The sequence below is a fragment of the Numida meleagris genome, chromosome 3 (assembly GCF_002078875.1).
Source record: "Numida meleagris isolate 19003 breed g44 Domestic line chromosome 3, NumMel1.0, whole genome shotgun sequence".
Classification (NCBI taxonomy): domain Eukaryota; kingdom Metazoa; phylum Chordata; class Aves; order Galliformes; family Numididae; genus Numida; species Numida meleagris.
In genome coordinates, this window is record NC_034411.1 from 12,028,790 (window position 1) to 12,054,904 (window position 26,115).

Genomic DNA, 26,115 nt, shown 5'->3' on the forward strand with positions numbered 1-26,115 from the left:
GTTAAAGCGCTCTCCTTCCTGTATTCCAGCTAACAAAGGCAGACGTGTAAGAGGCTGTCTTACTCTATGTAGCCCTTTATTTTTGCCTGTTGTGTACATGCCTTCGTTTAATGTATGGATCGTCTGCATGTCTTGTGCTGCTGTTTGCTGCTGCTGCTGCTGCTGTGCTTTTTGTTGTTTTACAGCCCTGGACTAAAAGCTTTTGGATAATTTGATTTGGTAATACTTCCATGAGCAGAATATCACAGTAGCTTTGTCTACTTTTTCATTTCAGTGTGGAAGTTCATTGTGAGAGCTGTTCAGGTTGCTGCAGGATGAGATGTCAAATAAGCAGGATGAGCAGGTGCCGAATGAGGGTCTGTTTGAAGAGAGTGTGTGTAGGGTTACAGGAATTTCCTATGGAAGGTAGAATTTTAGCATTCAGGAGGCTTATCGTAGCAAGTAATTGAAAATAGCACAAAAATAAATAGGAAGAGGGAAACTGAGTGTTGAAGAGGACAGGAAAAATGCATACAAGGAAAACAGTGTTGTATATGTTATAGTCTGTTAAGCTGGAAAGCTCTATGATGTTTAAAAGAACAAAGTGGATTTTAAAACATGGTGTTATCCAAGCTTTGTCAGGCTGCTTTGGTACTAGGTATGCATTTTGAACTCATATTGCTGCTTTTGATTTTTTTATGTATATAAGATAACAGGAACAGGAAAGCGTAGAAAGCATTTATAATGAATTTTCAATGAACAGTGGTACTCACAGGTCCAATAATTACCTGACCTGTGTAGTTCAAAGCAGACATCTCAATGTTTGAGGCAAGCTTACAGTAACTCCTTGTTTTTGCCCACTGTGGCTCCAGTTCAGATGGCACAGTGGCCAGCTTTGGCTCAGGCCTTCACAGGTGACATTATGTAGACCACCAAACACAGAGCGGTGGAAGTCAACAGGGCTATTACAATTTGATCTGAAATGCTGTTTTCATAACCCAGTGGCTTAGTTTAAAACTAATTTTAGTGGTACTAATATGGCCCACTTAAGTTGAGTTCAGTTGCTTCTATACTTTCTTCTAGAAGTAAGGAACCTGAAGATTACTGCAATACAGCTTAGGGCCCTGTTTCTACAGTGAAGTTGGTGGTTAAATTCCCTTCAAATTCAGTAATGGTAGATCAGGTTCTGTCTGCTTTGTGGGCTTTTTATGTTCATAAGCAAAGTAAAAATAGATTTGTAACTAGTTCAGCAGTTGTTTTTGTACCACAAAGGCTTTGTAGGACATTCCAGAACAGTTCCATCATTTATATTATCCTTGTACCAAATTTTTTAAGAGACACCATGAAAATTCTTTGGTATGCAGATGCTACTTTGAAGGGAGAACCTTCTGAGTATGTGGAAATGTTTATGCAATTATAGATACGATCTCTGATCTTAACTTACAGAAGACAAGGAACATCTGCTGCTTGCTATGAAAAATTTTCCTGTGGTTACTCATTGGGTTTATTTTTTAAATAAGGCTGTTAAGAAGTAGCTAGAATTTTGGGGGTTAAACAGTCTTCGAGTGCATGTCATGTTATTGCATATTAAGACTTCATTTGAGAAAAAAAGAAGTTTAAAGTAATTAATTCAAGGTATCTAGGGATTTACGACTTCAAGGCGTAGGTGCTTCTGATTCTGGGTAAAGCTTCCAATTATAATTTGCTTCTGATAAATCTGAGTTCAAAATGTTTGCTTTACTGCTGATTTTTGCCTCAGTGCTTGAAATACATGATCCGTGTGTAGAAAACGGGTGTATCGCATGGTGAGAAAGTCTGTTCTCATTACAGAAAGAAGATGCATCTTAATATGCCTATGTTGATTAAGCTGATGAGCCTTTTTTTTTTTTGAAGAGGCCATTAAACTTAACTCACTACAATTGAAAAACAAACAAACAAAATACCAACCAAACAACAGGAGAGAGCTTCATCTGCACCTGTTCGCTACCATGACTAAATTTCTGGAGGACAGTATATGAATGTATAAGATTGGCTTGCCATTATATTTTATACCCAAAAAGGAGTAAAGTCCATGGAATTCCTATTATGATGTCAATACCAAATGAGGAAAAAAATTGGAATATTCAAATATATTCTGTAAAGGTTGCTGTAGATTTTATTTTGTGTGCAAGCTAGCCAAATCCTTAGTGATGAGGAACAGTTGATAATGTTGCTCCAGAAAAGCCCAACATGTAGCGGAGCCATCTGTAGGCCTCAGCTTTTAGCTTTATTAGTAGGAGAGAAAAGCATACCATCTCACTTTAATCTTAAAATCGAAATTAACAAAGAAAACTTTCATATGGATATGTCTTATTTTCAGTGAAGAATTTTGCATTCTCTTGAAGATAACTTGTTATATGGGACATCAAATCATACTCATACATGAGGGCTGCTCCAAAAGTAATGTCTCCTATTATATTATGTTGGCCCACCACATCAGAGGTGGATGTTGGTGGGATGGCAGCAGAGGTTGAACCTTCCCATCAATATTCCGTTACATGTTGTTGCTGTGCAGCAGATGGAAGTAGAGGGGCAGTCTGACAAAACAGCATCTGACATGTAAGTGCATATGGAGCAAAGGGGTGTCATTTAATTCCTCCATGCAGAAAAAATGGCACCCACTGACATTCATCAATGCTTGCTGAATGTTTATGGAGACCCGGCAGTGGACGTGAGCACAGTGAGGCTGTGGGTGGTGCATTTCAGCAGCGGTGGCAGTGACAGTGGAGGTCACCTCTGCCAGTGCAGATTTTTACAAGCATGGCATGCAGAGTCTTGTGCATTGCTGGCGAAAATGCAGAGCTCCTGGTGGTGACTGTTGAAAAAGAGTCTTTTGTAGCTGAGAATTTGCTCTATCAAATAGCATTATTGTGCTCTTTGTATCTGTTGTGGCTTCCATGGAAATAATAGGAGGCATTACTTTCAGAGCAACGTATGTACTATGCTGTCCAGTATAATCCTGTGTTTGGCTTAGTTTCATTGTATGTCAAGGTCTAGGAAAACAGCACCCTGAAGAAACTATATTCCTAATAAGTATATTTTCCTTTTTTGTAGTTCAAATGGAGTACAAAAAACCTCAATTCTCTGTGAAACACTGATTTAAGGAGATACATTATTTGCTCTACTTTTTCTCCTAATTTTCTTCTAAATATGGTTGCAGTGATTTTCATAGGCTATATGGGAATTCAGTCCGAACAGGTCTCTCTTACTGATGGACAAAAAAACAGTTGCAGTTAGGAAATATTCACCCTTTAAAAGTGCTGAATTACAAATCTTGACTATTTATCAGGCCCTTGAACTAGCAGTTCTTATGCATGTGCTCACCTCTCATCAGAAGCCATAATGTATTCATATTTAGTAATTTTTGTTGTGATTTTGTATCTTGATTAAGAAGTTGCTTAAAACTGAATTTTTCTCTCTCCGTTCTCTCTAAGGAATTCTACTGCTTCCTTATCTTGTTTTGGTAAGAGTAAAGATTTCTATTTTAGTGATGTCTTTGATTTATTTTTTGGTTGTTTTCTTTTTTTTTCCTCTGCAATTGTTCTGCTAGATTGATTCAGTTGAGAACTTTACATTATCCAATACGCCATCACGGGATGAAGATACTAAGTCTCACCTCCATTCAAGATCAAGATCTCCTTCTACAGCTAGTGAAATCGAACCAATTGAGGTACATGGAGCTGGCTTTTTTTTGTTGTTTAAGGAGTACTCATATAAAAATTGCTCAAGCAAGTCTTTTTGTTTAGAACTAAACTCATTCTGCAGAGACTGAGGCATTTAGGACTGCACGAGCAGTGAGCTGTATTTAGGGGAGCTTTTACACCTGGTTAGTTGATGAAGGATGGAGACTGTGTGAAATCAGGTACTAGATACCCTCTCTCTTCGCAACGTATTCTTAGCTATGAACACTTCAAAAATGTTTGTGCAAAGTTTATGTCATATTGCATAAGAGCATATTATGGAGCCTTGCTTGAAAGGCTTACTAATACAAAATATTAGCAAGTCTCTGCAACTATAATAAAGTATCCCCTTTCCCTCTTAAAATATTAAATTCTCTGATTATTTTGTGTTAGAAAATAATCAAATGGAGATTATGCAAAACAATTTTAGACATTTAAGAAATGAATATCGCACATCTTCTTTATGACAAATAAGATTTGTATTCCTGAGTCTGTCCTTCGTTAGTTAGTTTGGTTTCTTTGCTTGTGTATCTGGGGATGGAGTGGATGGCAGATTGTAATCTTTTTATTTTATTCAAGCAGTCTTTGATAGTGTGTATTTGATGTTGTATTGATCTTTTGGGGACTACGTTCAGGTTACAGATCACCCTCCTCGATCACTTCACACACCAACCATGAGGACAGCGTATATTGGATCGGGACTCTCTGCACCAAAGGTATTCAGTCAAGTGTTCTCAAGTTTTATATTGTAAGAGAAAAAATATCACTCCTGGGCCACAGCTTCTGTTATCTTGAGAGAACTCTCTGGAAGGGTTCTTAGTATGCAAGCTGGTTGCTTCCTAAAATTTAACAGCCTGATTCTTACATTATGTGGTGTTGACAAGTTATAGTAGGCATTTCAGTGTAACAACACACAGGCATTCAATTATTACATTTGATTATATGTAGTATTAATTATCAATATGTTAATACATTTGGTTACTAGTTTGAACATTAGAAAGACATAAATGAACTAGAATATGAAAAGATTTTCTAGGAAGACTGTTTTCCATTATCTGTATGACTAACCTGCCTCTATTCTCTGCAAACAGTAAAACCGGTGTCACTATGGGACAGTCTCAGATTAGCTTAATTAGAAAATTATATTGCGAAAGGACAAAGATTGAGGCTAAAATGAAACCATAGATTTGGGGGGGATTTTTTCTAAGCAGCATAATGAGTACTACAATTAGCACTGCAACACTGGGAGAAGGAATTCAGTTTTTTTCTGTTCTCTGGCTTTTGCCTGCATAGATGCTGATTTTATGTAAGTTGTTGAAATTAATTTGCACTTGGTCAGTCCATGGCAAATTGCATATATTCAAGTAATTGAGGAGTAAGAGAGAAGTTCTTAAAGGAAAGCATTTCTCATAAAAATTTCAGATGTGCCTCAATAGCTCAGGAATCTTCTGATTATATTAAAAAAAAAAGACTTTTACTGCAGTTAATGAAGTCAGTCTTTCTGATATATCTATTCCATTGTTTTGATAAATTGCAGAATAAAATAAGGACTGTGTAAAGAAAGGCTAAAGACAGTTAAGCAGTGTTCTGTTGACAACATCTTAATAGAGTGATTAAAAATATTGTGTGTGCACGTGGAATCATGCAAAACAGACTTTACTGCGCACATCATTTTATTTTTGCAAATGTTTTGCTTTAACAGTAAGTAATGATTGTTTTTCTAATTTAATATGTTCCCTCTAGAACCTTCTTACTTTAAGATTGCATTGGTTTTTAAAGCTAAGTATTGTTTCCCTGCAAGTTTCAAAATAAAGCCATCTGTAGGCAGAAAGTTTCCATTCTAACAGTACAACTGTTATTAAATACGGATGACATTTGAGGCCTTATCTGTGATATGTGGTGTGAAAAACAGGAAAGTAAATAAAATTTTAGTATACCTACCTATTAGGGTAGCCTCCAAAATTCTCATATTTGGGACCACTGCATACCTTATCCAGAATGCTTTTGCATCCACCCTGTGCTGTGTCCTTTTTCCACCTACTAGTTCTTACTTCTGTGGGAGTTTTTTTAGAAAAACAAATGTCTGTACATTTACTTTTCCATATTTTTATATGAGGCCTTTTATGAATCATTCTAAGACGGTACCTAGACACTTAGCCTTGATGTCATAGTGTCAGCACTGCTATCCTCTGGAGTGAGAGTAAGAATTAAAACATGGACTTATGTAGTCTGTGTTCCTCAGAACTACCAAAAAGGAAATCCCTTTTAAAATCAGCTTCATCTGTATTCTAGCTTTTAATTCTGATAGTCTGAAACAGCCTGGGCCCAGCACTATAAAACTGAACTCTGTTATTCTTTCTGGCATAAAAATGAGAATTCTGAAAAAGTTTGATATTTTTCTTTGAAGTAAGGCAACACTCCTTACAATGAAGCATCGAGTATGTCTCTTGGAAGATAAATACATGTACATGTTCAACTTGTAATCAGTGTAATGGGATTATTTTGTTAGCTTTCTTATCTGTGGCATAAGCAAACTCATGTTTGAGGCAAGGTCCGGTTTCTATGATTTTGTTTACAGAGAATGGTTTAAGTTATCAGTAACAAGCCTGGATAAGGAGTATTTGCAGCCTTTGTGTTATGAACTCATATCTCACTTCAGAAAACACCCTTATGACTGTGAGAAAATAACTGTTCTTCAGAAGCATTGCAGATACTAATATCCTTTTCTGCTTGTTTCGCAGCCTAAAGCCCACCAGTTTGTAGTGAAATCATTTAATATCCCAACAAAATGCAATCAGTGCACATCTCTAATGGTTGGTTTAATAAGACAGGGCTGCACTTGTGAAGGTAAGTAAGGCAGGAAATGGGAATTGAAATTCATACGGATGCAGATTGTACAATGAATGTTGTGGTGTGATAGTGCAGTAGTCTTTTGTTCACATTTTGAATAACAGAATATGTACTCAGCCTTCCATCTTCTAATAGTGGAAGTCAAACGCTTTGAATATCTCACATAAAAGATTACCCAGTTATCTGCTAGAACGCTAATTCTGTTTCATGGCAGAAGAGTTTAGTTGAGTTTATTTAAAATGGCAGTAAGGGGCCACAGTCAGTGGTTAAGTGTGCTGACAGCAGTCTTGCTTTTGTGAGGTCATTGTGTAAGGCATTTTTTCCATTTAGTACCAATTTTGTTTCTCTCTAGGACTGATTTATTCTGGGTTTGTGTATACACAGAATAACACACATCACTTAGTAGAGTTGCCAGCTTTTTGTTTACTAGTAGAAATGGGCCTGGAAAAAAATCATAGGGAAATTATTTCAATATGAGCTTCTAATTTTTCTTACTTGAATGAAACCAGACTGTAGCCATACAGCTCTGAAACTGTGCGACTCTGAATTCAGATCATATCAGACCAAGTGCACAAATTAAGATTTCTGTCTCAGTATAGCAAAGTTCAGTACAAATATTTGGTTGTTAGCCAAAAAAAAGTGTTATTTTGTGTATGTTGTCATCATTATCATAGCTTTTGCATTGCAAGAAATAAACATTAAATCCATTTGTTCCTTTTCCTCCTCAAAAGTGTGTGGATTCTCCTGCCATGTGACCTGTGCAGACAAGGCCCCTGCAGTATGTCCAATCCCTCCCGAACAGACTAAGGGCCCTTTGGGAATAGATCCACAGAAAGGTATAGGAACAGCTTATGAAGGACATGTCCGAGTAAGTATCAGGTGGCTGCAATTGGGAACACTTAGGTTAACTTTTTTCTTTCTGGAGTGGGAATTAAACTAATTTTAGAGGAGGATGGTTTAATAATACCTTAAGGTAACAGTTTGGAAACTAAGACTTAAATTTTTTACAGAGCTGCTCTTGGTGTTTTCAAGTGTATTTCTCTCTCTGTTGGCCACTGTGCTTCGAGTTGATCTTTAATAGTCCATCTCTAGAGACCAGATCATCATCTCATCCCAGGGAGTTTTTGAGTCTTTCTGTTGACCAATACTGTTTGCTAGTACTGTCTGTTGCTACTACTCTGATGTTGTTGACCTGTATACTTGTAAAGAAATAATTTAAAAATTACTAGGCAGATCTTTGTTGACCAACTAGAGATGGATATATTTCTCTCAAAGTATCTTTGTGTGAGTTTGTGGATTAGGAAGAAAGAATCCATGGTGCTTTAAAATTTCTAAATACTGTACTGTGGTATCAGTATACCTGTGTTTCATTCTCCTAGTGTACCTGTGCTATTTCTGATGTTGATTAATGTTATCACTGAATTAAAGCTTGTCAGCCTAGATGAGAGAGCCATAGAAGGGAGGGATGCCACCCAAAGGGATGTGGATGTGCTCAAAAGGTGAGCCCATGAGAATCTAATGAAGTTTAACAGGGCCAAGTGCAAGGTGTTGCACTTGGGTCAAGGCAATCTCAGATGTGAGTACAGACTAGGAAAAGAACTCATGGGGAGCAGCCCACCTCACTGTGGCCTTTCCAGTACTTGAGGGGAGCTTACAAACAGGAGGACAACCAACTTCTTACACAGTCTAATATTGATGGGACAGGGGGGAATGTCTTTGAACTAAAAGAGAGGAAATGTAGTTTGGATGTTAGGAAGGAATTCTTTACTTAGATGGTGATGAAGTGCTGAAAGAGGCTGTTCAGAGAGGTTTGGATGCTCCATCCCTGGAGGCATTCAAGGCCAGCTTGGATGGGGCCCTGGATAGCCTGATATAGAGGTTGGAAACCCTGCCCACAGCAGGGGCTTGGATGTTGATGGTTTTTAAGGTCCTTCCAACCTATGATTCTGTGATTTTGTTACTGTCAGTTTGATCTTTGATTGCGCACGCTTTTAAAGAGAGGTGATCAAAGTTTATTTTGCTATAGGTACCAAAACCAGCTGGAGTAAAGAAAGGTTGGCAGAGAGCACTGGCAGTAATCTGTGATTTTAAACTCTTCCTGTATGACATAGCAGAAGGAAAAGCATCCCAGCCAAGTGTGGTAGTGAGTCAGGTCATAGACATGAGGTAAGCTTTTTGGTGCTGAGTGGGAGCTTGCCATGGGAGTGGGGGGTGGCAATTCAGCCTTCATTACTACTTCACATACTGCAATTCATCTCTTTAGCTGTGTAGAAGATCTGGAATGAGTGAAGAACAGAATTATATTCTTTTCAGGTTGATTAGAGTTTTTGAAGACAGATTGACCTTTGTTGTAGAATTAGTATAAATTTCTATGCGGAAAGACTTGTATTTTGTTCATCTTCAGCATTATTGAAGTACTACTGATGTCGTTGAAGGTTGAGGATGTGTAAGCTATAAATGGGTATATTAAAACTTCTAGGGTGTTTGGATTTTTACGAAATTATTAGAAGGATGTTCTTACTTTAGTCTCTTCTTTGTAGTTTGATTTTTGAAAGGTTTAAATTTAAACAGACGCAAAAACATATATTTGTAGTAGATTTTTTTCTATCGGCATATACCTGGAATTAGTTATGTAGCAATGCACTTGTGGGTTTCATCTGCAGATAAAGGGGAAAGTCACGATAACTTCCAAAATTAGATCTCACTACTATCTTGTTGTGCCCTTAACAAATCAAGGTTATTGGTACTATGGAAATTAAGTAAAAATAAATAAAAAAAAAAAGCCACAGGTTTTACTCTGTTTAACTATTTTGCAATAATGTTTATGGTCTCCACAAGGGATGAAGAATTCTCAGTGAGTTCTGTCTTGGCTTCGGATGTCATCCATGCAAATCGAAAAGATATCCCCTGTATCTTTAGAGTAAGTATGACTTGAACTTATTAACCCAGGAAGAGAGGATTTCACTCTGTGATGTGCAGTGTGCATTCACAGAGTGCTTACTAATGTTTAACTACTTCTGCAAGCTCTGACTGTGTGGTATTCATAGCTGTAGCAATGCATAAAGCTCTGTCCGTATATCCATATATATCATACATTTTTTCATGGTGAAAATAGCACTGAGACATTTAGACAAGCTCCCATCTCCATTTTAATAGGTTTTATTTTTTTTCTAATCTTTTCATTAAGACCTGTGTTTCTCAGCTTTCTGTTTGTCATTTGGAATTCTTTTGTTCATGATTTTCTACATTTTCATTTCCCAAAGTTGCTTTCTGCTTCTCAGTTTGATTTGTTGAATTAATCCTGAAGCCTTTATTATATGTTAATTCTTTGTATGTATGCGCTGGATCTCTGAAAACTCCCTCATCAAGTAGTTATTATAGAAATCCAGTGTAAGCTATTCATAAGAATTTGTCAGTTACCTGGTATGCGAGGATTTTGCCATCACTGACTTTTTCTGTTACTCTTCTGGATATTGAATTGAAGATTTTACCTCAGGGAAAAATCTTTGGTGTCTAGTTAATTCCCATATCATTTCTTTACTGTACCATTGTATTCCACTCCTTGACTTTCCTGCTTTCAGACTGTTCATCACTCTGCATGCGGAGAGGAGATAAATATCCCAAAGTGGCTTTCACTTTTAGCTGTAATAGTTGTACCAAGTACATGAAAAAGACCATAAGTCGTTCTTATGTATATACCATTCCTATTACATTAATTAACAATGAAAACTGTTGTCCTTTAAAAAACACAGAATGCTTTGTAAGAAATGCTTTACATGATAAAATTACTGTGATAAACAGGTGTCTATCTGATTCAGAGTGTGTGTTTCCAAATTACAGAATAAGTATAAATGCATTTAGGAAAATAAAGTTTTCAGATTCTGCTGAGTTACTCATGCTACTTTTTTCCTAACTGTGATAGAGTTTTTATATTAAGTAAGGCTATATTTCGTGCATTCTTAGCTCAGACAGCTAATGAAAAGAGTATCTAAATATATTTGATATTCTTGTATAAATGATCAGGATGAAATCTTTTATTGCTTAATATTTAAAATATATATTTAAAATTTTTTCAGGTCACAGCTTCCCAACTCTCTGCAACCAGTAATAAGTGTTCAATCCTGATTCTAACAGACGGTGAGAATGAAAAAAGCAAGTGGGTAGGAGTGCTGAATGAATTGCATAGGATCTTGAAGAAGAACAAACTCAAAGACCGCTCAGTCTATGTTCCCAAAGAAGCTTATGACAGCACCTTACCCCTCATCAAAACAACACAGTCAGCAGCAATCATAGGTATGAAATGAATAAGAAATCTGACTCTGTAATAACATTCCCCCATACACACACATTCATAATTATGAGCCATATTGGCTAACAGTTGGTTATTATTGTTTTATTGTTCTGTAATGATAACTCCTTAAACGGGCAAAATTAGAACCATAAAATAGGTGTAAATCACTGGTTTTACTTCAGTCTGCTTCTGAGACCGGAGAGAAAACTTGAGAGTTGAGAAAGAGCTTAGTCATTTTAAATGCGACCGCACAAAATATGTTAAACTCAGCTTGTTTGAATGTGATGTTTTAGTTATTTCAATGTCAGTAGTATGCTTAAATAGTCTGAGAGACTTGTTAAAAATAATGTTTCTTGTGTTACTTATACTAACAGGAGAAATGGGAAAAGGTGTTTTTTTCAGAAATTTGAAAGCCTGGGTGGTTTCTAATGTTTTGTTAGATCATGTAATCATAGAATCATTAAGGTTAGAAGAGACCTGTAAGATCATCTAGTCCAACCGTCCACCTACCACCAACATTGCCCACTAAACCACATCCCAAAGTGCTACATTTACCCTTTCCTTAAACACCTCCAGGGACAGTGACTCCACTGCTTCCCCGAGCAATCTGTTCCAATGCCTGACCAATGCCTTCTTTCTGAGAAGAAATTCTTCCAAATATCCAACCTGAGCCTCCCCTCATGCAGCTTGAGGCCATTCCCTCTTGTCCTAGCCTCCTAGGCTAGTTACCTAGGAGAAGAGGCCGACCAAATGTGTTGGTTAGGGCTTTTTATTTGTTTATCTTAGAATATTGAAAAACTGTTGATCATTTATCACACTTGTTGAAAAAGTATTTTGAAAGAAAAATAACTGTGTTTTTTTTTTAATTAATGTTGTAGACCATGAAAGAATAGCACTGGGGAATGAAGAAGGGTTATTTGTTGTGCATGTCACCAAAGACGGTAAGAGATTGGGAACTGGTAATAATTTCCCTTAATAATCAGAAAGTGTCTTCACAAGGTTTTTTCTCTTTCTGTATCCCCCAGTTTCATTTTACTTGATTTACTGTATTACCAGCTGGACAGCCCCATGTGGGAGCAGATAATCAAGAAGCTGTTCTGTGTGCTTTCTGTTTTGGGTATCTGTGACTTTTGCCTCCTCTTTTCCTGCTGCACGCCTCAGTAAGGAAGGTTGCCTTGGTCTTCACTGTAACCTCTTCCTTAGTGCTGGAAATTAAACCTCACGTTCAGTAGTGGAGAGATGTGACCATTTTTAAAATGAATTCTTCATAATATTGCAGTTGTTGCTGAAGCATCTGCTTCTCCTTTTTTCTGATGAGAGTCAAAGTTTATCCAGCCATTACCAGATTTGGTATCATTAGAATACAACTTTTTATTCTTGTATATTTAAATGAAGCAAGAGTGCAATAAAGGGAGTTTCTTGTGTTTACCCAACACAAGGTTTTTAATCTGTTCACATTTCACTGTTGTATACTTGAGTTTTGGTGTTTCTGTTTGTTTTTATTTTAGAGATAATCCGTGTTGGTGATAATAAGAAGGTTCATCAGATTGAGCTTATCCCAAGCGAACAGCTCATTGCAGTTATCTCAGGACGAAACCGTCACGTGCGACTTTTCCCTATGACAGCCCTGGATGGAAGGGAGACTGAGTTTTATAAGTTGGCAGAAACAAAAGGCTGCCAGTCAATAGTTTCTGGACACGTGCGCCATGGAGCCCTTACATGCCTGTGTGTAGCTATGAAAAGGCAGGTCCTCTGTTACGAACTAAATCAGAGTAAGACCCGTCACAAAAAGATCAAGGAGATCCAAGTTCAGGGGAACGTCCAGTGGATGTCGATCTTCAGTGAGCGTCTTTGTGTGGGCTACCAGTCAGGTTTCTTAAAACATCCCCTTCATGGAGAAGGCAGCCCATACAGTCTGCTCCATCCAGATGACCACACGCTATCGTTTATCTCACAGCAGCCAACCGATGCCATCTGTGCAGTCGAAATCTCAAATAAAGAATACCTGCTGTGTTTTAGCAGCGTAGGGGTTTACGTTGACTGCCAGGGCCGAAGATCGAGACAACAAGAATTGATGTGGCCTGCAACTCCATCATCTTGCTGTAAGTTGCTCTGTGTGTCACTGTAATTTGCTATTATACATGGAAGTGATCACTGCTTTTATTAATATCCACAGGAAGTGAAATACAAGGAAAACTGCCCAGCAGTTAAATGAAGACTCAGCTTCTGCGTCAGCAGCTTTAAAATCTAATCAGAGGGTTTAAACATGATCTCATTTATACTAGTATTGCAAGCTCTGTAACATACCTCTGCTGTTGTAGCTAGCATAAAGAGAAATCAAAGGTCTGGTTTTCTTACTTGCCTGATGTCTCATTTCTAGACACATGTCCTGAACTCTATAACAGCTTAAAGCCTTAGGTCCTAGAGAGGCTATTGTGATCTTTTGCATTTGTCTATTGTTTAAAGCCTTAGGATTTGATTGTACTTTGTCTCAGCATTGTGATTCAAACTTTCTTGATGTTCAGTTATCAGGATCTGATAGTTAAAGGTGTCTTTCTCTTAATGGTACTTATTCTTGCTTATTGTGTTTTTTTCTTTTCTTTTGATACTCCATCATTCTCTCAGCTTGTTTCTTGTTCATATTCTCTCTCTCCTTTCTCTCCTTCTTTTTTTAATTCAGTTTTTAATTTTTTACCCCCTCCTCTCCCTCTTCCTCTCCAAAATACAGTGTGTGACAGGTGATGTAGAAAATGTGTTTCCAAACCTTAAGGAAAAAAAGCATGCAGTCTTACAAAATTTTAATTCCCAATAAGATCTGTTAAGCATTTATTATGTTTTTTTCAAAATTGGAACTTTATATTTGTGACAGAGGAAAAAGAAAAGCGTGATGCCTATCTTCCTCTTTTTATTGTCTTTCTAAGTGTAGTTGAAGAGTAGCCAAATTTGTCCTCAGAATGTTTGCAAATGAGCACAGTCTTAGGTTGATTTTTAAGACAGCCAGCCTTCTTACTTCACTGTGACAGCACTACAGTCACACTGCAGAGGGTGATTAACATTTCACCTGGTCTGAGTGAAGCCTCTTCTGAATGTGAAAGGATCCATTTCTACAGGCTGTGTGTCACTTCTGTTTTTCAAGCAATAGCATGATTATTACAATATCAGTACTTAGTGAATGAATCAAAATAAAAGATGACATTTGATTAAAAAACAAATATTTTCACATGTATGGCATGTCTATGTCATGGACATTTGTGGAAGTTTTTTCATTACCTTAAATGAAGTAATTTGATGTTGTTCCAACTGAGAACAGAGGTATATTTTATAGCAAAACGATTGCGTTTAAACATAAATTTGATGCTTTTGTTATTCTTGGCAGACCATGGCAGTCTTTTTGTCGACATGGAAATACTGCATTCTCTTTAGTGGTCCCAGTGGAACAAATTTCATGCTGGGGACATGTGCCAGATGAGTAGCATAGAATTCCCTTTACAGTCTGGAAAATACAAAAAGAGAATTGAAGCTAGTAGGAAACATGAGCACTGTGTCATGGTGCTTAGTTCCAACTGATGTTCATTTAGTATATAGTCCAAAGACTAAACTCATTCAATCAAATGATGGTTATTAAATAGCAATAATGTATTTTCCTTCTACATCATGTACTAAATACAAACTCTTAAAAATAGAATTTTTAGAGGGAAAAAAACACTGAACCACATCAGTGTTTGGTATTGCAAATTGGAACCCCATGTAGTAAAAATAGTTTGGTTCTGCAGAGTTAAAAGAAATTTTGTGAAGGTTTTAAGTGTTTTGTTGGTGCTGGTTTGCTTTTACAATAAATTTAATGACCTTCTTTTTAGTTACAATGTATTTTTTAAGCCAAGGTTGTTGTTGGATTGTGGTTTTGTTTCATGTGTTTATTTTTTGTTAGTAGTAATATGGTCAGACCCTGAGAAGTTATATGTCATCAGCCCTGTCTAAAAGCATATGACAATGTATCATTCCGTCTCAGGTTACAATGCACCATACCTCTCTGTGTATAGCGAAAATGCAATTGATATCTTTGACGTGAACTCCATGGAGTGGATTCAAACTATTCCTCTCAAGAAGGTAACTTGCTGTTTTGGTATCAGCTAAAGAATATGACTACACTTCGATTTTTATTTGCTACTGTCATACAGTGCTTTTTTTAAGGGCATTAGAGGTTGTCATTAAAACTGCTTGTTTTAAATGTAATTGAATTAAAAGAAGTATTACAGCCAGAATTCTATCAGGTTTGGATCGCTTATCAAACAGAAGTTTTTGAAAACTTGGCACTACCTTGGTATTTAGGAGGTGTTACAGCTGCAGCAGGCTTCGTAGCAAAATAGTGGATGCTCCATGCCTATCCATGTTCAAGAGGCATTTGAATAATACCCTTGGTAATATGCTCTGACTGTTGGTTAGCCCTGAAGTAGTCAGGCAGTTGGACTTGATGATCTTTGAAGGTCCCTTCCAACTGAACCATTCTAATCTTAAAGCTGGGGAGGGAAGGGATTGTTTCTAACACAGTTGGACAGTGGAATATTTCCTTATGAAGCTGTAGGTCACAAATATCAGTAGATTTTAACAATCTGTGTATACTCTTAAGAGGTCAAAAAGTGTAAATGAGACACAAAAACTAAAAGCACAGCTTAGTGCTTTGTTCATGTCACAGATAAAACTATACTGTTATATGAAGTAGGCTTCTTATGGAACTATTTATATAAATGCTCGTAGGAATGATGTTGAGCCTGTGTCTTTAAAAGGAATTTTAGACAACTTTGTGTTCTAGATCTCCAAACAGGAGTTTAAAATCTAAAATTGCCCTTACCTCAGCTTTGAGGATTTAATGGCTCACAACTGCTACTTCTGAGAGCGTGCATGCATCATGAGAGAGGAAAACATTGCTTCCTCCAGCCTCTTTTTCTTCTTTGAAGCGAACTTTACTTTTTACCGGTTACGCTGTTCTGCTTTCTGGTTGATTTTATAACAGTGCTCCTTTTATAAAGTTTTTATTGCTCCTTGCAGCTTCTACAATAAGATGCACTATATAAATATGAGTTATTAAAAGGCTGTTATTCCTTGTTTCAGGTACGACCCTTGAATACAGAAGGATCACTCAACCTTTTAGGTTTGGAGACAGTTAGATTAATATATTTCAAAAACAAAATGGCAGGTAAGTAAAGAGGAGCTGATTTTAGTCATGAAAGTTTTTGTTTAGAAAGAACATTTTGGTAGAAAGCCATGCTTATAGATTCCACAGTAGTTGTAATGATACAGTTGTCTGATAGATACGTAGTCCGATTATTTTTTTCCTTTTAAATTTGCAATGAAAACTTTTAAAAGTCTGCAAATAAAAGAATGACGAGTTTCTCCCCCAGACCTAGTATTACCTGCCAAAATGACATCTAACTATATTTTCGTAGTTTAAGCATTAATAGTTAACTTGGCAGCACTGGATAGAAATTAATACTATACTTGACCTAAAGAAGCGTTTCCCAAGGATCAAAAAAAGTATAGTTTTATATATTCATAACTTCTAATTAGGGCACACATGATTGTGTGCCAAAATGTCAGTTTTATAAGTGAATTTTTGTTATGAGTCTTTTTGGCCTTTTTTCAGTGTTGGAGCACACTTCTTAAGCAAAAAAACAAGTAATATGCTTTACTTAAGTTGAGAGGCCATGTGATCTATGCTGTTTAGCAATCAAAAGCTATATATGTTTTAGCAACTATTTTGAAAATAGTGGAAATAAGCACTCAAGTCTACTGCTGTTGACAGTGTTTCATTGTTTACTTAAATTATCTGTGAGCAAATTAGTGCAAAAGGAGTAGCAGTCGTAGAGAGGAACAATTTGGTGGATGTGTCATGAAATCTGCAGTTGATCTTAGGGAAAAAGGAAGCTTCAATTCCATACAAAATCTCTTCTGGTTCTCAGCGGTAAGTGCTGGATATGTTCAAGCGTATTAAGTTTAACCTTGGTCTCCATGTGTGCAAAACAAGGCAAAGCAGTTGCAGCGTTCATTTAAAATGATGTTCCTGTTGTATGATGATCACTGCTGTACATTTCACATTTTTATTGAAGATGTCTTGCCCAGACCTACACATATGGAAGAAAAATATTCCCTCTTCCCACAGTTGCAGCAAAAAATATCAGAGTTCAAATATTTGAGGAAATGAATGAAACGGGATATTGCATTGAGTTTCCAGATGATTGGCAGAACAAGACTTTCAGTGGCTTTCACTAAAAGCTGCCAAAAAAAGTTTGAGAGAGAGAACTGAGATCCTTTCCTGCCCACCTAAATGTTTCCAGGCTCTTGGTTCTTCACCGTGAGAAGACACATTGTAGGTTTGCTTATGTGTCAAAGTATGTTTCATACTATGAAGATTTTTCAAGAATGTTTTCCTTGAAAAGGGAAGATAGTGATTTTGTTTGAAAGAATTAATCTATGCTGTTTTGAGGAAAATATGGTTGTGGCAGCTTGTGTGTGAAGAAGAGTTAAGTCTGCTTTTGTATAACAGAGTAATAGTGACCAAGAAAACCCATAAATCAAGGAGTGTTTATTCAGGCTTCATGGGAAATGAGTGGTGTGCTGCACTAGGAAAGGCAGAGAGAGAAAATGTCTTTGGAGTCATATTCCATGAATGTCTAATGAAGTGGCCCACTGAATCATTTTCATATTGATTCCAGAGGGTGATGAACTGGTGGTTCCTGAAACATCAGATAACAGCCGGAAGCAAATGGTTCGAAACATCAACAACAAGCGCCGCTATTCATTCAGAGTGCCAGAAGAGGAGAGGATGCAGCAGAGGAGGTCAGTGTTCAACCTGTGATTGTTTTCTGTACATGCATCCCTAAAGGACAGTGGCTGATGCCAATGTAGTACTTCACTTGCTGCTTTCTGAATGCTCATTCAGGTGTTTCTTTGTCTTTAGCAGTGTGTTAATCCTCCGTATAATTTGTGCTTATTACCAGATTGGAAATGGATGTGCACTGGCTGCTCAAGTAATTTCATTTATTCAGATGATCTGAAACAGCTGTAGTTTGTTTCTACATACAGTGTAGAGGTTCAATATGTGCGTGTAATACAGCATCACAGCTTCTGCTCTTGCTCATCTTACAGAGCTTTTTATCAGCTCATAGTGTTAGTATATTCTTAATAGTAGCTGTTGGGTGTATAGACTGTTAGCCTGCAAAACAGCATTCATTTGTTCTGTCCCCAAGCTCTCTCTTCAGGGTGAAAGCCTGTTCGTACCAGTGCTGATAGCAAGAGTTTATTACTGTTAAAATGGCTAAATAGTTGATTTCCATTTAAAATAGCTGACAATCGAAGCTGTAACTATTTTTTGAATGGCTATCTTCAACTTGAACAAGATTCCTGAATGGTATTTTCTCTTCCAGGGAGATGCTACGCGATCCAGAAATGAGAAATAAATTAATTTCTAACCCAACTAATTTTAACCACATAGCACATATGGGTCCTGGAGATGGTATACAGATTCTCAAAGACCTTCCAATGGTAAGTGCAGAAGTACGTGTGAGAGTAACTGACTTCAGCCGAGGCTGCAAGTAAGAGAAAGACAAACAACTACAATTTTGGATGCATGTTGAGAGTGTTTGATCTGTTTCATATCAGTGGCAATGTAACTAGGAAAATGAAGGGGAACATGCTCAGGTGTTAGTGATTAAATGAAGAGGATGGCACTTAAATGTAGAGGGTGAAGGAAGGAATGACTAATGCCTCCTGGGTTTTAAGACAGATTGGTCTCTCAGTGCTGAGTATAGTTTTTCTAACACATAAGAAGGTACAAAATTTAGAGGATTTGTGCCAGGATTCTGTGTGGAAATGGAAAAAGAAATTCCTTTCTTCATGAACTATATTACTGTAAGTTCAATTCCTTTCTTCTCTTCCCATCCTTACCTCCAATTTAGCCTTACCTCTCTTTACAGCCCCTTCTCCTGACAGTGAAAGTGCAGTAGTTTAACAGTGTATAGTGACCAAATTTCTTTCCATGAAAAAGATGCTATTTTTTCATTTTCTTCCCAAATTAATTAATGTCAGTGAAACAGAATTCCTTGCTTGAAAACTAACCATAGTGCACACATATGTTTGTTTCCACAAAGCCTTATTTAGGAAATACTCACCTGGAAGTTAGTGAAGTTTTTGCTGAGCAACAGATGAATTAATATTAGGATATTGTCATACAGCTTACTTGAAGCTATGTTGAGCATCTTGTTTGTGTGTTCTCTATTGCTTTCTAAATTATTCATGATAGATGTGATTGAAGATACGATAATTAACTCTGTAAGAAAGATTAGATTATATGATACTAATAGATTGTATGAGTACCTCCATAAGACATAGGCACATAGCTTATTTGTTGACTAAATAGAAGGGAGGGATGCCAACCACAGGTACCTGGACATGCTCAGAAAGTGAGCATATGAGAATCTAATGAGGATTAACAAGGGCAGGTGCAAAGTGCTGCACTTAGATCAAGGCAATCCCAGATACGAGTAGTACAGAGTAGGAGAAGAACTCATGGGGAGCAGCCCTGTGGAGAAGGACCTGAGGGCTCTGGTGGATGAAAAGCTGGGCATGTGCCAACAGTGTGGGCTTGCAACCTGGAAGGCCAACAGTATCCTGGGCTGCATTAAAAGTAGGTGGCCAGCGTGGAGCGGGAAGGGATTGTCCCTCTCTGCTCTGCCCTTGTGAGGCCCCATCTGGAGTACTGTGTTCAGGCCTGGAGCCACTACAGTGCCGAAAGGATGCGGAGCTGTTGGAGTGGGTCCAGAGGAGATGATCAGAGGGCTGGAGCACCTCTCCAAAGAGGAAAGATTACTGGAGTTGGGCTTATTCAGCCTGGAGAAGTGAAAGTTCCGAGGAGACCTCAGTGCAGCCTTCCAGTACTTGAAGGGAGCTTACAAACAGGAGGATGACTGACTTTTTTTACACCATCTAACAGTGATAGGGCAAGGGGGAATGGTTTTAAACTAAAATATTTAGGTTAGATGTTAGGAGAAAATTCTTTACTCAGAGGGCTGTGAGGCCCTGGCACTGCTGCCCAGAGCTTTGGGTGCCCCATCCCTGGAAGTGCTCCAGGCCAGGTTGGATGGGCCCTGGGCAGCCTGAGCTGTTGGGGCAGCCTGCCCACGACTGGGGTTTGGAATTAGATGATATTTGAGGTTCCTTCCAACCTAAGCCATTCTACAGTCACTACAGCAGTGCTGTCTAAAATGATCATCACTATTGCTTGAAGGCAAGACAGGACGTAGGAGGGCTTTTCAGTATATGGAAAACTAAAAGGAAGTAACAATCAGACTGGAAAAGAAACCTTGCAGCTGCAGTAGTTTATGGGTTTAGGAGCTTAACTTCTGGTTTCTAGGTTCTCACTTTACCTCACTTTTGCAAAAAATGGTGTTTTCTGTTACACTGTACTGTAAGGTCTTTATCTTGTACGTGAACCCTTTTGGCACTAGCCTTCACTTGTATGAGGATAGGCAGGGGAAGGGAAAGGATTTCCTTTAAATCTCATATGAGAGACACTTAGAGTCTCTCTACAGTAGACTCAACGCAGCTGAGCAGTAAGCAGTATTTTGTGTATACACGTGTATTTATAAATGAACTAAAAATGAGAAGGAGCAGGCTGGTTCTAGAAAACACGAGACAAATCCAAGGGAAGTTGAGTGACTGTTTATCTCACCTGGTTGTGTATACATGTGTGTGCTATGTTTAACAAGTAATGATAATTTGCTTCAGGGCAGGATGCAGATCCAGACTTCTTTTTAACTCTTCCTTTTCTGCTGGGTTCCTTCAGATAGCTCTGGCTTTTCCTTAGCAGAGAAAATAAACTACTACTGCTAAATGTAGGGCAAAAGATGTCATGTTTCACACAATTGTTGAAAGTTCACGAGAATCAAAAGCCAAGAAGATTCCTAATGAAAATGTTGCCCAGATCTGGCAACTGTAAAATAAGGAATAAAGTTACCTATAGACAGGGGTTTTCCAGATTCTTACCTGGATAAATATTTCTTCAGCTGTGTCATCATTGAATGGCTTTTAGCTTTAAATTCATTCCACTTACACGAGTCTTGTATTGGGTCAAAGGTCATGTTTGGAGATATGGCTGGTACTTTGCTTATTACCCATCAACATTATGTTTTAAAAGAAATTTAGGAGTCACTTTCTACACTTAATAAGACAACATTAGAAAATGTTAACAGTGTAGAATTGGCTTCTGCTCTCATTTGGCTGCTACGGCTTCTGTTTAAAGTTGCTATTAGAAATTCCCTTGTCGCAGGTAGTCTTAATGCTTGGAGAAGTCACTGCAGGTAAAGCAAATTTGAGGTCTGTTATCCTGGAAGCTCCTTGCAGTATCATTGTTTGTATTCCTTACAGGACAGCACCAGCCATGGGACTTAAAAGTAGGTGAACTCAAGAGCGTAACTTGAGATTAGGAAAAAGAAATTCTGTCAAAATCTACTTCTGCCCAGGCAACTTTCTCTTTTCTAACAATTTCCTGAAAGGTGTTTGACTGGATAAGTCTCAGCTTGGTCTGATCCAAGCTGCCTACTTTGTTTTCTCTGGCATGAAAACAGAGGACAAGGAGCTGTGTTTGCAGTTAACATTGTATTTTGAGTCCAATGTTTTATTTGAAAGATAAAAAATTAGAATAAAAAGGGAAGAGAGATATAGGACATTCTCTGGAAGGTTGGTTCACGAGGTAAAGAATACTCATCCGGTCTTAGGTACAGCTCATCTGTATGACAGTTTCTTTTCAAAGGCATAACATTATTTCATTAGATTCAGACCTTGTTCCAAACAGTGAAGAGATTTTTTTGTTTCTTAGCTCGTGTGATGATTTTGCAGCCAGAATATCTTCTTCGTATATGAAATAGGATATAATTTTTCAGAGAAAAATGTATTTATCCTTAAAGAAATGTGGGAAGAATTGCAGCATGGGAATGTTTCATTTTGTTTGCCCAAAGGGGATGATAAAATACATGTTTGCATTGGAAGGGTGCTGCCACTAGGGGGAACCTGCTGTGCAAGGTCAGTGGTTTTCTCCGACTGCCATCCGACTCCTTTAGTCGATGCCACTTAAAGAATGCAGAAAGTGAAAGAAAATGATGGACTGAGCCTTTTTACTTGCTGTTTCTTCTGACTTATTCGAGTCATTTCAGATTTGGCTGAATCTGCTGATAGGAATTTGTTCATCTAGGGTGAGCTTTCATGGAACTCAGTGTAGTATTATGTAGGCAGAAAGGTCCTTATTAATAGGATTTGATAGAAAATGGATATTTTAATCTCTGCACTGAATTATATTGTCACAAACTAACAGCCAGCTCAGCCTGGCTTTTATCTAGCATCCATGAGTGAACTCTCTAAAACAAATGACAATTTAAATTTTCATTTATTCATTTTTATTTATGATATACACTATATACATAGTATGCATATGTATGTATAGTGTGTATATATATATGCATATATAATATAATATATATGTTTACATGAAGTGATCCCAATCAAAACTTGTCTCTGCAAGTCCCACTAACCTGCCTCTGCTACCTTTTTCAGGCAGAGTGCCTAAAACTGAACAGAGCACAGCATTAGAAGTGGTAGCAGCGGCCCTTGCATGGCAGGCTGCTGTATGCCAGGAGGCAGGTAACTGCCTGCTGGATGCAGGGCCAACAGGAGTCTGCTGGCTGTCAGCTTACTGCTGTCCTTTGTGATGTGTTTTAGAAGATCAACTTCAGTGAGCTTACTTTGAATTGTAAAAGTACACAATGAAAATCAGATAAATGGAGAGTTTAAAATGATTACTGTCTATTTGATGTGTTGTGTACAAAACAGAGGCCTCCATATGCACAGCATGTCCGTCTGCATGTGAATGTCCTTGCTGATGCAGCCACACAAGGAGAAGAGTTGCTTTTTCTGTGTGTTGTTTCCAAGGTCTTGGTATGCAACAGGCACGTGACATGCACAGCGAGATGTATTTATGGCAAATTGTGGCCTATTCACTCAGTCCCACGGTCTCTCTGTGACGGACACTTTTGTCTTCAGCATAGTCCTATGTTCGCACAGAAATGAATGTTCCCAAGGCTCAGAATGAGATCACATTTAAAAGAGAATATATTAGAGGCTATCAGGCAACTTCGCATTCTTCTTTTCTTCATCGTTAGCAGTTAGGGGTCTGGCTTTGACAAGCAAGGATGTGGGCTACAGCATAACAGAAACTGGAAATTCTTAATTACTATTTGCAGAGCTGTAATTGGTGCATATTTGTATTTTATTGACATGGATACTCGATTGGGGTCGTTGTTTTGCTGTGTACAATTTAGAATGGTTCCTGTTAGTATATCCCCAAACTTATTTCTGTACGTGTTTTTCTTCCCTAGCAGCCTGTCACCAATTAGCTGGCCGTACAGTCTGGCCTCCCTTCTGCCCTCTTGTCCCTTGAAGCCACTTTATCGTGGATGCTCCTTTGTAGTGAAGATCTGAAATCTGGAACTGCACTAACTGCAGCACAGACCAGCTCTCTGTGCACATCAGATTTACAGGATTGATTTTGCTTTCATATTCTGCATGCCTGAGTATTCTACATGCAACAGCTAGTCTCAACTGCCATTATATTTGAACGTTATCCTTCAGTTCAATCTCATCATACATGAGCCATTATACTTCCATTACAGATTATGTGTGAAGCTTTGCTTGTTTCAAGTGAGAAACTTTCAGAGTAAATATATATTTGGTATTCTTTAAAGAAAGTGGGAGCTGCATGCTTGCACCTAATGGCAGAATCCATGGAGAGAGTTCCAAGGATTGTTTTTAAAATGTTGCCTTATCGTGGCTTTTTCACATTCATGAATGCTGGCTAAATATCTTCATGGTCTGCAGTTGGCCTACCCTCTGCTTTTCAGCTTGTGATTTTAGACTCTCCCTTTTCTCCCTTATTGGCTTTTAAGAATGTAGCTGGCTTTGCTGCCGGTTCTTTTGGTAGCAGGTGACTCGGCAAAGTCTGCTTTCATGGACCATTATTGAAATGGTGGGTTCTAGTACTCATATTTAGATGCTGCTAAACTTTCTAATAACAACCTAATGTGTATTATGTCTTACATGCCATAATGTGGTAATTGATGTTTCATTTAACATGCAAAGCCTCATAATACCTGTGCGTTTTTTTTTTAAAAAAAAACGAAGTTGGATTTTACCAGCTGAGAGAAATGAAGAACAATAACAATAATGTTTGCTAATATGTACTGAAATGTTATTTAATGTTCTTTCAAACTTCAATATGTTCCACATACAAAGAGTAGTGCCTTAGGTTTAGTGGAGGGGTAAGCTGAATTTCTACCTTTTTTTTTTCTTTTTTTAAAGTCCTAACATTTCTAGTGGTACCCAGATCTGTTTCTTTTAAGGTGATAAAATCAGTTGGACATGGGGAAGGGAAAATTAGAATTGGTGTTTTGATTTGCTGGTGGCCTTTGGGCAAACCACGTACACAGCAGGCTGACCTGCTGGAAATGTGCAGATGGCACAGGGAGTGAGATCGAGCCCTAAAACACACTTCTGTTAAATCTAGATTCACACGAGTTTTAATAATGAGAGCACTTGTATCAGCGCATTCTGTAGAGATTGATTAGAAATTGTTCCCGTTTAATCAAGAAGCAGGGTTACTTTTCTCCTCCTTTTGTGTCACACTTTGGGAGCACATTGCTCAGTTGACCTGTTAAAAACGTTTGAATTTCCCAGTACTTTTGCACCTTATCTGATAAGGACCTACTCTTCTGCAGCACACAGATGGCAGAGCAAAGTCTGAACGCATCGTTAAAGCACTGTAAGGTTCAGTGGTTACACAGAAGGAGTAGGCCTTGTGTTGTCTGTCTACAACAGAGTAAATTGTCCCAGTTGTCTGACTAACCAGTTCGCCTTCCCACCCAGTCTGTGTCCCTATCCTGTTGAAACACTGTTCACCCCCGTTAGAAACACTGTGTTGGTTGTATGGGTGATACTTAATTTTAATGGAACCGCTAAAGTGCATGAATAACGGAAGGAAATCTCTTACAATCTTTAACTGTTGTGTATTCTCATCTTTTTTTCTCCCCACTCCATCTCACCTGTGTTCACCTTCCTCTGTGTTATGTCTATTTTAGATTGTAAGCTCCTCAAGGCAGGGAACTGATTGCTTCTCGACTGTCTGTAAAGCACCTTCTACAACTGCGGTGCTCTTTGAAATACAAATTATAATAAATAATAGAATCGATTCCCAATGAGTTAAAAGTTTTATTTGTTTTTAATGTTTTAGCAACAGCAAGGGCGGCAGGCCCATGTGATACCATGTAAGGAAGGTGCTCAGAGGACTGGGGGTGACAATGTAAGAACCTGCGTGCTGACGAGTGAGCAGGGCTGCTGTTCGGCTGTCCGTCAGTGTTTGACTGCTCTTGCAGACTGCTGTTGCTGGTGTAACCTGTACAATCATCCTTCATTGCTTTCTCTCTCTGTTGTCTTTGATAGCAGCGCTCCCCTTATCAATTCCCTCATCATCACTCCCGTCTGATCTCCTCTCCGAGCAACTTTGAGCACATCTACCACATGACTGTTAATTCAGCCGAAAAATTCCTCTCTTACGATTCCATAAACACTGCATTTTCCCCGCCTCCGTGCTCTGCCCTGGGTACTCCAAACTTTATGACTCAGAGGGTATGAATGGCTGGGTCAGGTGTTCACTCTACTAACGCTGTGTGGTTTTCCTTTTGCCTGGCTATTAACATGGGAGAAAAACCCTTGTAAAGTGGTTTCCTTCACCTCTTTGCTTTCTTCTATCACAGCGGATTTGCCTTCTGCTGCCGGCTGTGGTCTTTCAACAGCTCTGACAAGCTAAAAAAAAACAGATATTTCATGGCTTTAAAAAGAAAAAAGTGTTTAACAACTGGACTGAGCCTTTTGCTATGAAAATGGCATTTTTAGTCACCAGGAAGTTGTGGGAAATCTGAATAATATTTGTGTTTCACAGTGTACATCTCTAGCACTCAGTGGCAGGGACAGGATGCTGTGTATCAGGTTGCATTAAGAAAAGGATTCTGGATCTGTCTCTGCAGGACCAAACTTTGTCCAAACTGTTTGTTTATAATGAAATCATGGGAGTTCATTGTTACCCAGTACTGTACACAGATGGAGAGAGACACAGATTGTGCCTAGGTGGTTTCTAGGTTCAGATAAAAAAAAAGCTGGAGTATGTACAAGCAGAAAGAT

General features: G+C 38.2%; 1 protein-coding gene across 8 annotated transcripts in view; it reads left to right on the forward strand.

Annotated features, from left to right (window-relative positions):
* The window catches only part of CDC42BPA (CDC42 binding protein kinase alpha), a 166,129-nt gene that overhangs the window by 127,662 nt on the left and 12,352 nt on the right, over positions 1 to 26,115 (forward strand). For 3 of the 8 annotated variants that reach the window (XM_021389503.1, XM_021389506.1, XM_021389505.1), the window contains 14 exons: positions 3,569 to 3,688; positions 4,334 to 4,414; positions 6,440 to 6,545; positions 7,280 to 7,416; positions 8,575 to 8,714; positions 9,387 to 9,468; positions 10,625 to 10,841; positions 11,718 to 11,780; positions 12,348 to 12,941; positions 14,849 to 14,946; positions 15,949 to 16,033; positions 17,550 to 17,673; positions 18,261 to 18,378; positions 25,169 to 25,237. In XM_021389503.1, the coding sequence (XP_021245178.1) occupies positions 3,569 to 3,688; positions 4,334 to 4,414; positions 6,440 to 6,545; positions 7,280 to 7,416; positions 8,575 to 8,714; positions 9,387 to 9,468; positions 10,625 to 10,841; positions 11,718 to 11,780; positions 12,348 to 12,941; positions 14,849 to 14,946; positions 15,949 to 16,033; positions 17,550 to 17,673; positions 18,261 to 18,378; positions 25,169 to 25,237 (2,034 nt within the window). Of the gene's footprint in view, positions 1 to 3,568; positions 3,689 to 4,333; positions 4,415 to 6,439; positions 6,546 to 7,279; positions 7,417 to 8,574; positions 8,715 to 9,386; positions 9,469 to 10,624; positions 10,842 to 11,717; positions 11,781 to 12,347; positions 12,942 to 14,848; positions 14,947 to 15,948; positions 16,034 to 17,549; positions 17,674 to 18,260; positions 18,379 to 23,261; positions 25,137 to 25,168; positions 25,238 to 26,115 lie in introns of those variants that run through there. The other 5 variants (XM_021389504.1, XM_021389508.1, XM_021389511.1 and 2 more) reach the window with 3 other exon arrangements.